This window comes from Schistocerca serialis, chromosome 4, assembly GCF_023864345.2.
Source record: "Schistocerca serialis cubense isolate TAMUIC-IGC-003099 chromosome 4, iqSchSeri2.2, whole genome shotgun sequence".
In the NCBI taxonomy this organism is placed as follows: Eukaryota; Metazoa; Arthropoda; class Insecta; order Orthoptera; family Acrididae; genus Schistocerca; species Schistocerca serialis.
Window position 1 is genome coordinate 451,726,648 of NC_064641.1, and position 14,114 is coordinate 451,740,761.

Sequence of the window (14,114 nt, forward strand, 5' to 3'; positions counted from 1 at the left end):
TTTGGAGAAGGCTTTTGATAATGTTGAATGAAAGCAAATATGAGTATTTTCAGCTCCTCGTCAGTGTGGTATCAGATACAGTGATGAAAAGATAATCTGTTATTTTGTGCGAAAGAGATTGGACTGGCGAGTACTAATGGAACGACAGGACAGGCCCAAATGAAAACAGCTATAGGACAAGATCATCATTTCTCGTCACTGATATTTAATTGTTATGTTGAAGAGGTGATGTGGAAACAAAAGACTATTTCGATGGATCGCCGAAAGTTAACAGAAACTGTGGGTAGGTACGCTTGTTTATGGCAATAATATGCGTATAAACCAAAAAAACTAAGATAATTTGGTGAGCAATAGAGCAAGCTGGATAGCTAAATTTTCATCTTGGAAAACCTCTTGCAGAGTTGAAATACTTTTGCTAATCACAGAAGCCGATGGATAAAGAAATAAGATCCATGAAATACGTAGTAACTAGGATTATACGAGACAATATGACTTATTTCAAAAAGACACAACTGATATCAACCAAAAATATAGATCTCGAGACAACAAGAAGATTAATGAAAATCTGTACTTGCAGCTTAGATGGAATGTTCGAGTAAGGAATGAAGACGTCCTGCAATCGGTCAACGAGAGGAAACGTTTAATAAATGGTTCAAATGGCTCTGAGCACTATGGGACTTAACATCTGAAGTCATCAGTCCCCTAGAACTTAGAACTACTTAAACCCAACCAACCTAAGGACATCACACACAGCCATGCCCGAGGCAGGATTCGAACCTGCGACCGTAGCGGTCGCGCGGTTCCAGACTGAAGCGCCTAGAACCGCTCGGCCACACCGGCCGGCCAAAACTTTTAATAAGAAATATAATTAAATGAAGATAGAAAATCATCACTGGTGAAAATTTAATTGAACAAATGGAAGGTGATAACTGCAGTGGCAATCCTAGATATCAGTACGTAAGGCAGGTCGTTTATAATGTACGATGCGGCAAATGTGCTAAAATGGAAAGGATAGGTGACAAGCGATAAAAGTGAAAGAATAGACTACTGCGCCAAACCAGCCTAAGGACCGATGACCACACCAACAATAAGCATGAGGAGTATGAGAGAGGAGAGGATGGTGGTAATGTCCACCGCCTTGTAAAGTGGTCACGGGTTCCAGTCCTACCTCAGGTTTTGACGTGTGTTTTAAATGTGCCGTCACTGTATAACTTTAATGGATGTAATAGAATACGCTGGATATGTGAAATCTTCAGGATCAAAATTTTATAAACAGTACGGGAACCTAAAATGATTATTCTGAGATATGAAATATCTTCGATGTACCTCTTCCACATATCTGCTATATTGTCTGCGTTAAGTAGTGGAATTGCTTTTGCCCTTTTAACGTTGACGACTTTGCTATTAAAATCTCCGGAAGTTATTTTGACTTACCTTTATGTTAAATCTGTGCTTCGGACACTTCTTTTTCGAGTTGTTCATCTTTTTATCTGCAACCCTTTCGCTTCCCTGCACTTCATATTCATTTCATTTCTGAGTGTCTTAAATTGCTGTATTCCCATCTTTTCCTGATCATTGTTATATTTTCTTGTTTCGTCGATCAGCTGCAATGTTTCTTCTGCTGCCTACAATTTCTTCGCACCTGTTTCTTATAACTGTCTTTGTCTGTACAACATCTGTAAATAACGTTTTTAGAAATGTCCAATGCATGTTACCTATCGAATTTTTAAGCACGTGATGAAGCGATGGCAAAGAGCGTGCTCACCCTTGCTGTTGCAGATGCTTACACGACGAGGCACCTGGTGTACCAGTGGCAGTCGGAGGGCAGCGTCAGCTTCGTGGCCGGCATGGCGCTCTCCCAGTTCGACCTCATGGGGAACCCGCAGAGGAACCTCACCTACAAGCGGCGAGAAGGTCGCTAACACCCTCTCACAAACATTCGTCTGAGTTTCAGACTTTTCAAAGCATTACGGATAGTGGCCGCAGCAAACTGTTTTTGTTTGCAGGAGAGTTCTCCGTCCTCCAAGTGAACTTCAATCTCCAGCGGCACACAGGCTATTTCCTGATACAAGTCTACGTACCTTGCATCCTGATAGTGGTTCTCTCGTGGGTATCCTTCTGGATACATCGAGAAGCAACTAGTGATAGAGTTGGACTGGGTAATACTCATAATAATTGTGCTGAGATATCTCTCAAAATAATTGTAGTTAAAGTGTTGCAAACCTTTGGGGTCAGAACTATGCATATGGTAGAAGATTCTGATTATTTTGAGATAAGAGGCTACTGGTCAGAATTTAATATAAAGTTTCCTATTGACATAAATAGCGTACACCTTACAACAACGACTTTGCTCATAGCAATTGTTCAAATAGAAGACCGTCAATCCCAATGAACGTGCATAATTTTTCTTGCACTTTGTCACGTATAAAATCCATGCTACAGAGCTGTATCAATCTTCTTTATTACTATTACCGGTTTCGATAATTCACTACCTTCTCGGAATGAAAAGATTAACATTGCTCAATGTCATAACTATTTCTGACATATAAAACCACATATTGCATAATCATCACAGTTGCACATTTACATGGCGGTCGGAAACAGTCTGAGAAGCTTGTAAGACTGTTACAGAGGAGGTTGTGCTGCGACATAATTGTTAAGAAAAAATTCGGTACATCGCGCCATTTCCGAGCTAATTAGCGTTGAAGTTAGCCAATTAGGCGGCTGCGCGCGCAGATTCAAGGTGCCCCGGCTGCGCGCGCAGATTCAAGGTGCCCGCCAGACACAATTAGTGCCAGTTGCTGTCATAGCGTAGATGATAGAGCACGAGATTGTTCAGCCTTTGACTCGGGTTCGATCCTTACTTCGTCCCATGTCCAATTTTTGAATCATTCTCTCGTTCGATTGTAGGAAACGACAGTTGCTGTCATAGCGTAGATGATAGAGCACGAAATTGTTCAGCCTTTGACTCGGGTTCGATCCTTACTTCGTCCCATGTCCAATTTTTGTATCATTCTCTCGTACGGTTGTCGGAAACGAAACGAAGAATAGTTTGACGACAACGTCTCTGGCGTGCCACTTGAATTTGCGTGCGCAAAGGCCTAATTGGCTAACTTGAATGCTATTTAACTTGGAATCGTCGCAACACCCTTAAAAGCATTTCGGTCTGTTTCTGACCACCCTTTGTAGAATTCCAACAAATCCTTTATCACAAAAAGGGCACGTCCCATTAGAATAACTGATAACGACTACGCCGGTATCTGTTGTGTAGAAGAGGAGGCCTGTGTACAGAAGAGGAAGTTTTTCAACAAACTGATAGAAGAGAATGATAAAAAATATCTGAAAAGAAGAGTCAAATGCTTTGTGAAGGGATTAATGTAAAAGTAATAAATGAAATAGATTACGGGAACATGTGAAAGACCCTCGAAATCGCGTACAACAAATGGAGTGGCGATTGATAATTTAAAATTCAATGTGTAACTTTGAATTTTAAAAAAGTAGTAGAGAATATTTGCCTGGTGGATTATGATTTCGAGTACCATTCAAAGGCACGTCAAATATTTCTCTTATCTATTTTATTTCTTACTTTTAGACATACAGCGTCACGAGCTTTTGACCGTTCTTTTGTTTTCAAACATTTTCATTTAAATTTCCAGGTTTTGTTCAAAAAGCACGAAATATAATGTATATCAAAATGGATCGGTATTGTTATTAAAAGTACAGAGATCAAGAGGAAGCAGAAAAGTATGATTTGTGCTGTAATTTCATATTTATTTTTTTATTTTTTCATCGTGAAAGGAAGAATTTTCCCTCAAAGCACTAATTAAGTTTTCTTCAATTATACCGATTAGTTTCAAGTAATTAAATCTCTTTTGCGAAATCAGATCCTCGCTGATGACCATTACCCACCCTTCATTTGGCTATGAAACTTCTGACAATACTCCATTCTGTAATTTCTACAGAGTGTTATTTTCGCTCTGCTGAAACGATTAACCAAAAATTGTATTTAAGATATTGAGAAGCTAGGGCTGGTGCCTGAACTTGAGAACCCTGTGTTCGGCCTCCCCAGGTATCACCACCGTGCTGACGCTGTCCACCATCAGCCTGGACAGCCGGACCGACCTGCCCAAGGTCCGCTACGCCACGGCGCTCGACTGGTTCCTCTTGATGAGCTTCTTCTACTGCATAGCCACCCTGCTCGAGTTCGCAGGGGTCCACTACTTCACAAAGGTGGGAGCGCTCGTCCTCTCCATACCACTATCTGAGAATCGCTGTATTTGGTAGCTGCAGTGGCGTTGTTCTCACAATTAACCAGTGGTCTCACATTTGGCAAATTCCTTACAGTAACATCTTCGTCCCTCATATTCTTCAGGTTGGTAGCGGTGAAATTCCCGTGGACGAAGAAGAATGGGAAGATATCGAGGGGCCCTTCGAAGAGACCTTCTCACCATCACCGGAGCCGGTAGAGAACAGTCCGGCTATGCGCACCGGCCGCAGACGCAGCTCGCTCATCTGCCCGATCTACAACGTAAGAACACCCTACCGACCACCTGGACCCACCTGTGACCAGCAATATTACTTTGTGGCAATATGTTGAAAATTTTTTTAACGTTGTTGCCAGCGCGTTAGTGCATCATACAGTGCAATCAGAAACTCTATATAAGGCCCATCTGTAGGCCATCAGTAGCAAATAAAATAGAAAACCAGCAGTTCTAATTTACCATTATTTTTATGTTACTTGTCTATGAATTCCTGTTGACACATCACTATCATTATATAATGGACACTTCTGACTATAGTCATAAACATTTATTGCATACGACCTTGGTTTCAGTTTTAAAGCCGATTTTCTAGTGTAACATTGTTTTTAATATGTTATGAAGGAAGGAGCCTAAAAGAACCACAGGAACTGACGTGTACAATAATGATCAAACTTGGACCCAAAGGAGGACGGTGGGGGATCTTGGGGGTTACGACACCCTCCACCTCCAAACAATATGTTAGCATAAGTGTCTATATTTTTGCATACATTAATTTCCAAATTCAGTTAACTTTCGGAGAACTAAAATTCTTTTAAATGACAAGAAACCCTAAAAAAATTACAAGTTTCGTTTAACACAGAATACTTTTCAGTTACGTTCCACATATTTAAACCACGTGGATTGGTTTCCAGCCTTACTGGCTGTATGAAACATTCCAGCCAGGTAAATGCGCATATTCACAGGATAATTCCACGTGCTGCCAAAAATGACACGGTTCGCGAGTCCACAGATGTTACCTCGGTAACTACAGGAAGTATGGGAAAGGCTAGGCAGAAGAGGAAAGATCACTGATAAAAATAACAGCAAGGATAGCTTTCCGAAATATAGATGGAAACTATCGAAAGATACAGCATTCCCTCCATTTACATGCTCGCATAGCAGTACTACGTAGACGCCAGTTCACAGTGTTAGATGGTTCAAATGGCTCTGAGCACTATGGGACTTAACATCTGTGGTCATCAGTCCCCTAGAACTTAGAACTGCTTAAACCTAACTAACCTAAGGACATCACACACATCCATGCCCGAGGCAGGATTCGAACCTGCGACGGTAGCAGTCGCGCGGTTCCGGACTGAACGCCTAGAACCGCTAGACCACCGCGGCCGGCCACAGTCTTAGAGCTAAGTGAAATACAGACAACTGTGAGTGCACATATCGTACAAATTATGAAGTTGTCGAAGTTGTGACAGTTTGTTGCTATTATAGTCCTTAAACTAACTGCATGGCGCAGTTACTTCCCAAAGTTTTGAAGATGTGCTATTCAGATGATGTATTTATCTGAATTTGCTATTTCTTGGAAGTTAAGCTGAAGCGATGTACCAAGCACCGATGTATAACCGAAATTACCAGTGGGGTGATACTTACTGAAGAAAACAGTAAGTCGAACGTTTCGAGCTTTATACCCATTCTCGTCGATTTTGATGTTAGTGCGTATTCCTGCAAAGCATGCACGTGCTTTTGTTGATCGAAGAAACATAGAGCTCTTTGTTTAGTCTTCGCAGTATTCCCAGTCGGTTATTAAACAAATTCACAGGATGGCCCTTCTACATATACATCAGTACTCCGCAAGCCACCTAACGGTGTGTGGCGGAGGGTACTCCCGGTACCTCTGGTTACCCCTTCCCTCTTCCACTCGCAGATAGCGCATGGGAAGAGTAAAGTTGGTAAACCTCTGTGTTAGCTCTAATTTTTCGATCTTTTTCATCGTGATCATTTCGCGAGATGTATGTGGGAGAAAATAACATCTTGTCAGATTCTTCCCGGAAAGCATTCTCTCAAAATTCCAGGCCTCTTTGTATCGTCTGCCACTAGAGTTCGATGAGTATCTCTGTAACGCTCTCGCGCCGACTAAACAATCCTATCATGAAACGCGCCGCTCTTCGTTAAATCTCTGCTTAATCTATCAGTCTTGCTGGTAAGGGTCCCAGATTGATGAACAGTATCGTAAATAGGATACACTTTAACCGATTTTCAGATTCAAATGTGATTATCATGACTGTTTTTTTTTTTAATTCCTGTGATATTTACGGTAGTGAACACAGGTATGTATGGAAGAATTACATATTAATTAGTACAATACATTTTATAAAAGAAAAAGAAACTAACAGAAAGAATTGAAGGTGGTCAGGGGTAGCGTGGATTTGGGGATACATTGAGCAGCCTACAATTTCTCCGCTGCTGTCAACTACTATTCCATTTGCGGTCAGTATTTCAAAAGCGTAATGTAACTTTGACCACCTCAAAATAATAACACTGATCCAGACTAAAAGAAAAAGAAAACCTAGTCCAGTACATAAACAGTGTGATCCATCATCTAAACTATAAATATAGTGGAAGGTACTATGCTGGAGTACCACACACATAGCTCCAAGTTTAGTTGAACGTAATACCTTCAATTTCATCCATCTTAAACCTAAACTTCGTTTCAAAACATCCAATGTAGTTAGAACTAAGGTTATCTGTTCTTGATTTATCAAGTCGATATCTGGCTTTTGTGACCAAAGAAAACTTCATTCCTTATTCCCAGAGATATATGACATTATATACGTGAATCACTGCCTGAACCACAAAAGCTTACTATTTGATCACTATATGACTGACTTTATTTTTTCTTAGTTGTAGGTACATTAACAATTACAAATGAGTCTTTGTCTGCATAGCGATCGTTAATGTTTGTATTCCTTTATGCCACACTGACATTGGCAGCAATACGGATTAATCGCCGGCCGCGGTGGTCTCGCGGTTCTAGGCGCTCAGTCCGAAACCGCGCGACTGCTACGGTCGCAGGTTCGAATCCTACCTCGGGCATGGATGTGTGTGATGTCCTTAGGTTAGTTAGGTTTAAATAGTTCTAAGTTCTAGGGGACTGATGACCATAGCTGTTAAGTCCCATAGCGCTCAGAGCCATTTGAACCATCTGAACGGATTAATCAAATGTGTATCTGTAGTCGTAGGGTAACAATGACTAGTGTACAGAGTAAGAAACAGAAAATTCATGCACATGACCTCAGAAATAATAATGAACTGAGGTGACAAAAGATACGCACGTATACAGATGGCGGTAGTAACGCAAAGATAAGGTATAAAACGGCAATGCATTGGCGGAGCTGTCGTTTGCACTCAAGTAATTCGTGTGAAAAAGTGTCCGACGTCATCATGGTCACACCACAGGGAATAACAGACTTTGAACGCGTGCGGGCTTTAAAAATTAAAAATGAGGTGGCTCTCAACTACTTACCCTCAGACTCAGTGTTGAAATATTAATAGTTTTGGGTGTTTTCGTTGTGTAGGGGCTAGGATACGTAGTTGGCGCATTACAAGCCAAATACTGCTGAGTCTACAGTATACAATTTGAACATACACCAGAATCGAATGGTCGAAGCTTCCTATTACTCGGCAATTGCGAATTTTGAATGTAACCTAGAAATTTATAAATGAAAGACTGCAATTAAATAAAATCTGCAGGTACTATTTTTAACGACTTTAAATGATGGGCACAATAGCAGAAGTACCTTTAAGAATGCCGTTTATTACTGCAAAACACTTATTGGTGTCGATGGTCCAGCAATTAAATAAAATATAAGTTGCATAACAGGGAAACAATAGAGTCCTACTTCACGTAAATAATTATGAAAAACGACATAGCTCGCGAGATGTTCACTTCTAAACGCATACTACGTGTCCACTGCAGAAGCCACAGAAATCTCGCAAGTGCGCAAGTCGGCACTATGGAATATTTTTATCTCCCGCGACCACGCGCAAAACTGCTCCTCTCCCCAAGTCTTTCGTGCGCCCGCCCGTTGCTGCTTCCCGTCTAGCACTCCTCTGTCCTGTCCAGCACTCTTCCCCCACTTCCATCCAGTCTCCCCATTAAACGAGCACTGTGACTGGCTGGAGCGCTCTCACCATTTCTCCAAGCCAACGCACACTCACAAACATATTGAAACACAAACAAAATACTGGATTTACATTTAAATAACTTGAAATTAAATAAATATTCCTACGGCTGCACCATAAACACGCTCTAACACACATTATTAAATACATAAACAAATTAAATAAACGTATCAAAAGAATAGAAACAAAGTAGGCCAGTAGCCTAATGTCTCTGTGCTTTCCAAAACACAGTAAATATTTGACCAGTTTCTTCAAGAATAGTATATATCGGATATAAACGAAGACATAGACGAAGAAATATATTTATAAGCATGCTGCTACCGTTTTTTCGTGTAACTGTGGAGTACTTATGGCCTGATGCGATTAATAGTAATCAGCCACTTTGATCTCCAATAACGCATGTACTACTCAAGTAATTCATACCGATTTAGGTTTACACTAATAGCTGTCTAAAGACACGTCGATCGACAAAATCGGATGAATCATTTAGATTTTGGAAATTCGTTGTTGGGTGTTACTTGTATGATTTACAGTCACATAGTAAACTTTAAACTAATAAAGATATTGAAAATCTGATTACACCATCAGAATCGTCGTGCAAATAGTGGTAATCCACATGTTTCTTTTTAAGGCATCAAGATTCCTCTGGCTATTATTAATTTCTACATGAACTGTGAAATGTCTGCTATTATGGTTTCACAAAGTCCGCCATATTTGGCACTCCCGGTGTACAAATCTCCTTCATCGACACAAAGCACAGTCCTCGTCACAGCGTCAACATGGAATTCCCAGTCATGCGATCAGCCTGGACCACACGCTGGGGCTACCCCTCGTGCTCCGGCCAATGTCCGGCACCACGTGGTCGGCCTGCCGAGGGGCCCGCGCGGCCACACCAACTCCGAACTTAAAATATATTCAGGTCGCCACAACTCGCCCGTTACCTCACACACGGAACGGTAGTGCTTGGAGCTGGACGCATGGGACATTGCAATTCAAAAATCGGTAGGGAATTCAGTATTCCCAGATGCACAGTGTCAAGAGCGTGCCGAGAATACCAAGTTTCAGGCATTACCTCTCGCCACTGACAATGCAGTGGCCGAAGGCCTTCAGTTAACAACCGAGAGCAACGGCATTTGCGTCGAATTGTCAGCGCCAACAGACAAGCAACACTGCGTGAAATAACACCAAAAATCAATGTGTGGTGTTCAACGAACGTATCCTTTGGGAAAGAGCGTCGAAATTTGGCAGCAGACGACTGACTCAAGTCCCTTTGGTACCATCGGCTCTCGTGGGCTCGTGACTATATTGATTGGTCACTAGACGACTGGGAAACCGCGGCTTGGTCAGGTGATCTCCGATTTCAGTTGGTAAGAGATGATGGTAGGTTTCGAATGTGGCACAGACCTCAAGAAGCCATGGACGGAAGTTGTCAACAGGGCACAGTACAAATTGGTGATGGCTCCATAATGGTGTGTGCTGCGTTTACACGGAATGGACTGGGTCCTCTGGTCCAGCTGAAGCGATCACTGACTGGTTCAAATTCAAATGGCTCTGAGCACTATGGGACTTAACATCTGAGGTCATCAGTCCCCTAGAACTTAGAACTAGTTAAACCTAACTAACCTAAGGACATCACACACATCCATGCCCGAGGCAGGATTCGAACCTGCGACCGTAGCGGTCGCGCGGTTCCAGACTGAAGCGCCTAGAACCGCTCGGCCACATCGCCCGGTCCCGATCACTGACTGGAAATAACTACTTGGAGGCCATTTACAGTCACGTGGACGTCATGTTCCCAAACATGTTACCGGGCCACGACCGTTCGTAATTGGTTTGAAGAACATTCTGGACAATTCGAGCGAATGATTTTGCCACTCTGATCACTTGACATGAATCCCATCAACAATTAAGGGACATAATCGACAGCTCGGTTCGTACGCAACATCCTGCACCGTAAACACTTTCGCAGTTAATGACGGCTACAGAGGTAGCATGGCTCAATATTTCCGTAGGGAACTTCCAAAGAGTTGTTGAGTCCATGCCTCGTCGAGTTGCTGCAGTACACCGGGCCAAAGGAGATCTGAAACGGTATTGGTAGGTATTCAAAAAAATGGTTCAAATGGCTCTGAGCACTATGCGACTTAACTTCTGAGGTCATCAGTCGCCTAGAACTTAGAACTAATTAAACCTAACTAACCTAAGGACATTGTAATTCTGTCAGAGACAGCAAAGGACTTGGAAGAGCAGTTAAACGGAATCGACAGTGTCTTGAAAGAAGGGTATAAGATGAACATAAACGAAAGCAAAACGAGCAAAATGGAATGTATTCGAATTATGTCGGGTGATGCTGAGGGAATTAGATTAGGAAATGAGACACTTAAAGTAGTAAAGGAGTTTTGCTCTTTGGGGAGCAAAATAACTGATGATGGTCGAAGTAGAGAGGATATAAAATGTAGACTGGCAATGGCAAGGAAAGCGTTTCTGAAGAAGAAAAATTTGTTAACATCGAGTATAGATTTAAATGTCAGGAATACGTTTCTGAAAGTATTTGTATGGAGTGTAGCCATGTATGGAAGTGAAACGTGGACAATAAATAGTTTAGACAAGAAGAGAATAGAAGCTTTCGAAATGTGGTGCTACATAAGAATGCTGAAGATTAGATGGGTAGATCACATAAGTAATGAGGAGGTACTGAATACAATTGGGGAGAAGAGGAGCTTGTGGCACAACTTGACTAGAAGAAGGGATCGGTTGGTAGGACATGTTCTGAGACATCGAGGGATCACCAATTTAGTATTGGAGGGCAGCGTGGAGGGTAAAAATCGTAGAGGGAGACCAAGAGATGAATACACTAAGCAGATTCAGAAGGATGTAGGTTGCAGTAGGTACTGGGAGATGAAGAAGCTTGCACAGGATACAGTAGCATGGAGAGCTGCATCAAACCAGTCTCAGGACTGAAGACCACAACAACAACCTAAGGACATCACACACATCCATGCCCGAGGCAGGATTCGAACCTGCGACCGTAGCGGTCGCTCAGCTCCTGACTGTAGCGCCTAGAACCGCACGGCCACTCCGGTCGACGGGATGTATTCCATTACTTTTGTCACATCATTGTGTACTGACACATACGTGCATGGGAACAAGAAATTAGTTAGTGATCTGTTTTGAGAATTGATCAAATAACATACGTACTATAGTTGAAAACGCCGATAGCTTTCCAGGTAAATATCTATGGATTTTGCGCAACCAGTTTTAAACACATTTTCTCGTACAACTTCAGTTGCAACAGCTTCACCAACTGTTGCGTAAGAAAATCGGCACTATATGGCGCCATCTAGCTTATATTGATGAAATTTTACCACCAAACAGTATAATGTAAACACTCAACTGAAAACCTGAAGACACCTGTAAAACTTTTGGTGTGTGAGTGGTCAAAGTAACCACGACGGTCAAAGTATACCCGGTTTACGATACTCAAGCCGCTTCCTTCGTGAATGAGTTACGTTTCATTAAGAATCTTAAGATTCTTTCTACTATTTGTTTTACGTGGTCATTCCATTTAACGTCGCTCTGGATAGTTACTCCTAGATGTTCTCCGGTATATACTGCTTCCAGCAATTGGTCATCAATAGTGTAGTTGTACAGTAGTGGTTTTCTTTTCTTAAATATGCACAATATTTACATTGATTTACATTCAGGGTCAACTGCTGCAGACTCCACCATTTATCAACCATCTGTAGGTTATTTTGCAAATCGATATTGCATTCTGGCTTTGCTACTTTCTTACAGTGAAACATCATCTGCGTAAAATCTTAAAAAGCTTCCGACTCTTTCTGTTGGATCGTTTATTTATGTTGCAAACAATAATGGTCCTATCACACTTCCTTGGGTACTCCGAAGATTACCTTTACAGCTTTTGATTTTGTTCCGTTAAGAGCGACGTGTTCAGTTCTATCTGCAGGGAAGTCATGAACCTAGTCGCAAATCTGGTTCGACAAGGTGAGCTCGTATGTTTTTGATCAGATGGCAGTGCGGGACAGTGTCAAACGTCTTCCTGAAGACAAGGAACGCGGTGTCAACCTGACCGCCGTTGCCTACAGCGCTATCGATCTTCTTGGAGGAGGAGGGCGGAGTTCCGCAAGATCTCTGTTTGCGGAATCTATGCTGATTTTTGTAGAGGAGATTTTTGTTCTCCAAAAACGTCTCAATCCTTGAGTATAAAACATATTCCATAATTCTACAATAGATTGACGTCAATGATGTAGGCCCATAATTATGTACATCTGTCCTACGTTCCTTCTTGAAAAAGGGAATGACCTGTGCCTTTTTCCAGTCGGTAGGTACCCTTCGTTACTCCAGGGAGCTATTGTACTCGGCTTTTAGAAGGAGAGCAAGTTCTTTCACATTCTCCTCATACAGTCTTATAGGTGTGGCACCTTGTTCTGATGCTTTTCCACTACTAAACGATTGTAGTAGCTTTTGTATTTCGCGATCGGTTCTCTCAGTATCTGTCATTTCGATGTTCATACGACTACTGAAAGGAAGGACCATATTACAATTTTTCCGCGGTGAAATAATTTCGGAAGACCAAAATCAATATTTCGGCCTTCTCACGATCATCTTCCGTTTCGGTGCCTTTATAGGCACTGAGATGCCGAATAGACGATTTCGAACCGCTTACTGGTTTCACGTAAGACAAAAACCTTTTTGGGTTTCAGTCAGATCGACTGACAAAATTTTACTTTCAAAGTCGCTGAACGCATGTCTCATTCATATCTTTACTCTCATTTTCCCTTCGTCCAGCTTTGGTTTGTCCACTAGGTTTTGACGTCTCTCGAATTCAGTGATAAAGCTCTCTTTTTTTCCCCACAGAAATTTTCTAACACGGCTTTTAAACTACGGTACGTCTTTCCTATTTTGTAAGACCTTGCTCGAAACATAGATTTTCTTGTCTAAGGCATATTAAACGACGCTATTGAATTTTTTCCAGTTGTGCTCCACGTTTTCGATCTCAGCGCTGAATATTTGTTGTTGATTACTCAGATACTCTGCAATTTGTATCCTGTTGACTTGCTAAGCAAAAATATTTTCTTAACATTCCTTGTGATACCGATAGCCATAGTTGCTATCACAGCCTTAAGGTCACTGATACCTTTCTCTGCGTTATCTGATTCTATAAGTTAGCTAGACCTTCAGGTGTTATCTATTATTTGATCAATTGTATATTACGTATCTACAGGGTGGAGAAAAACAAGCTCATAATGTCAAAGCGAAGAAGCAGACGTCAAATCGAGCAGTTTTTTCTAAATAACCACAGGTCGGCTATATTTCGTTGTGAACCTACGGCCATAAGACGACAGACAATCAGCGACTAGTTTATGACAACCATCCAGGTCTTTGTCTAGAATAACCTTGATGATATACACCGTATTTCAGGCCTTTTTACCTGTCAGTACTTTATATTAGCATGGCAATTATATCATTTCAACTATACCGAATGATATTAGGGATGTCCCTTTCCTTGAACTAAACGTTTTGCACCTGCGGGTGTTTGTTGTCCATAGACGTAACAGATATTAGTATACATCACGTTATACAGAGAAGAATAAACATACTACGAACAGAAATACACCACGCCTGAATACAGACTTTCCCACTGCTCGGGCCTTCGTC

The 14,114-nt window shown here is 41.7% G+C and overlaps 1 protein-coding gene across 1 annotated transcript in view; it reads left to right on the plus strand.

Annotated features, from left to right (window-relative positions):
- Positions 1-14,114, plus strand: part of LOC126474531 (gamma-aminobutyric acid receptor alpha-like) — a 192,281-nt gene that overhangs the window by 158,141 nt on the left and 20,026 nt on the right. Inside the window, exons 5-8 of the mRNA XM_050102002.1 lie at positions 1,780-1,914; positions 2,007-2,159; positions 4,070-4,230; positions 4,373-4,528. Of these exons, the coding sequence (XP_049957959.1) occupies positions 1,780-1,914; positions 2,007-2,159; positions 4,070-4,230; positions 4,373-4,528 (605 nt within the window). The remainder of the gene's footprint in view (positions 1-1,779; positions 1,915-2,006; positions 2,160-4,069; positions 4,231-4,372; positions 4,529-14,114) is intronic.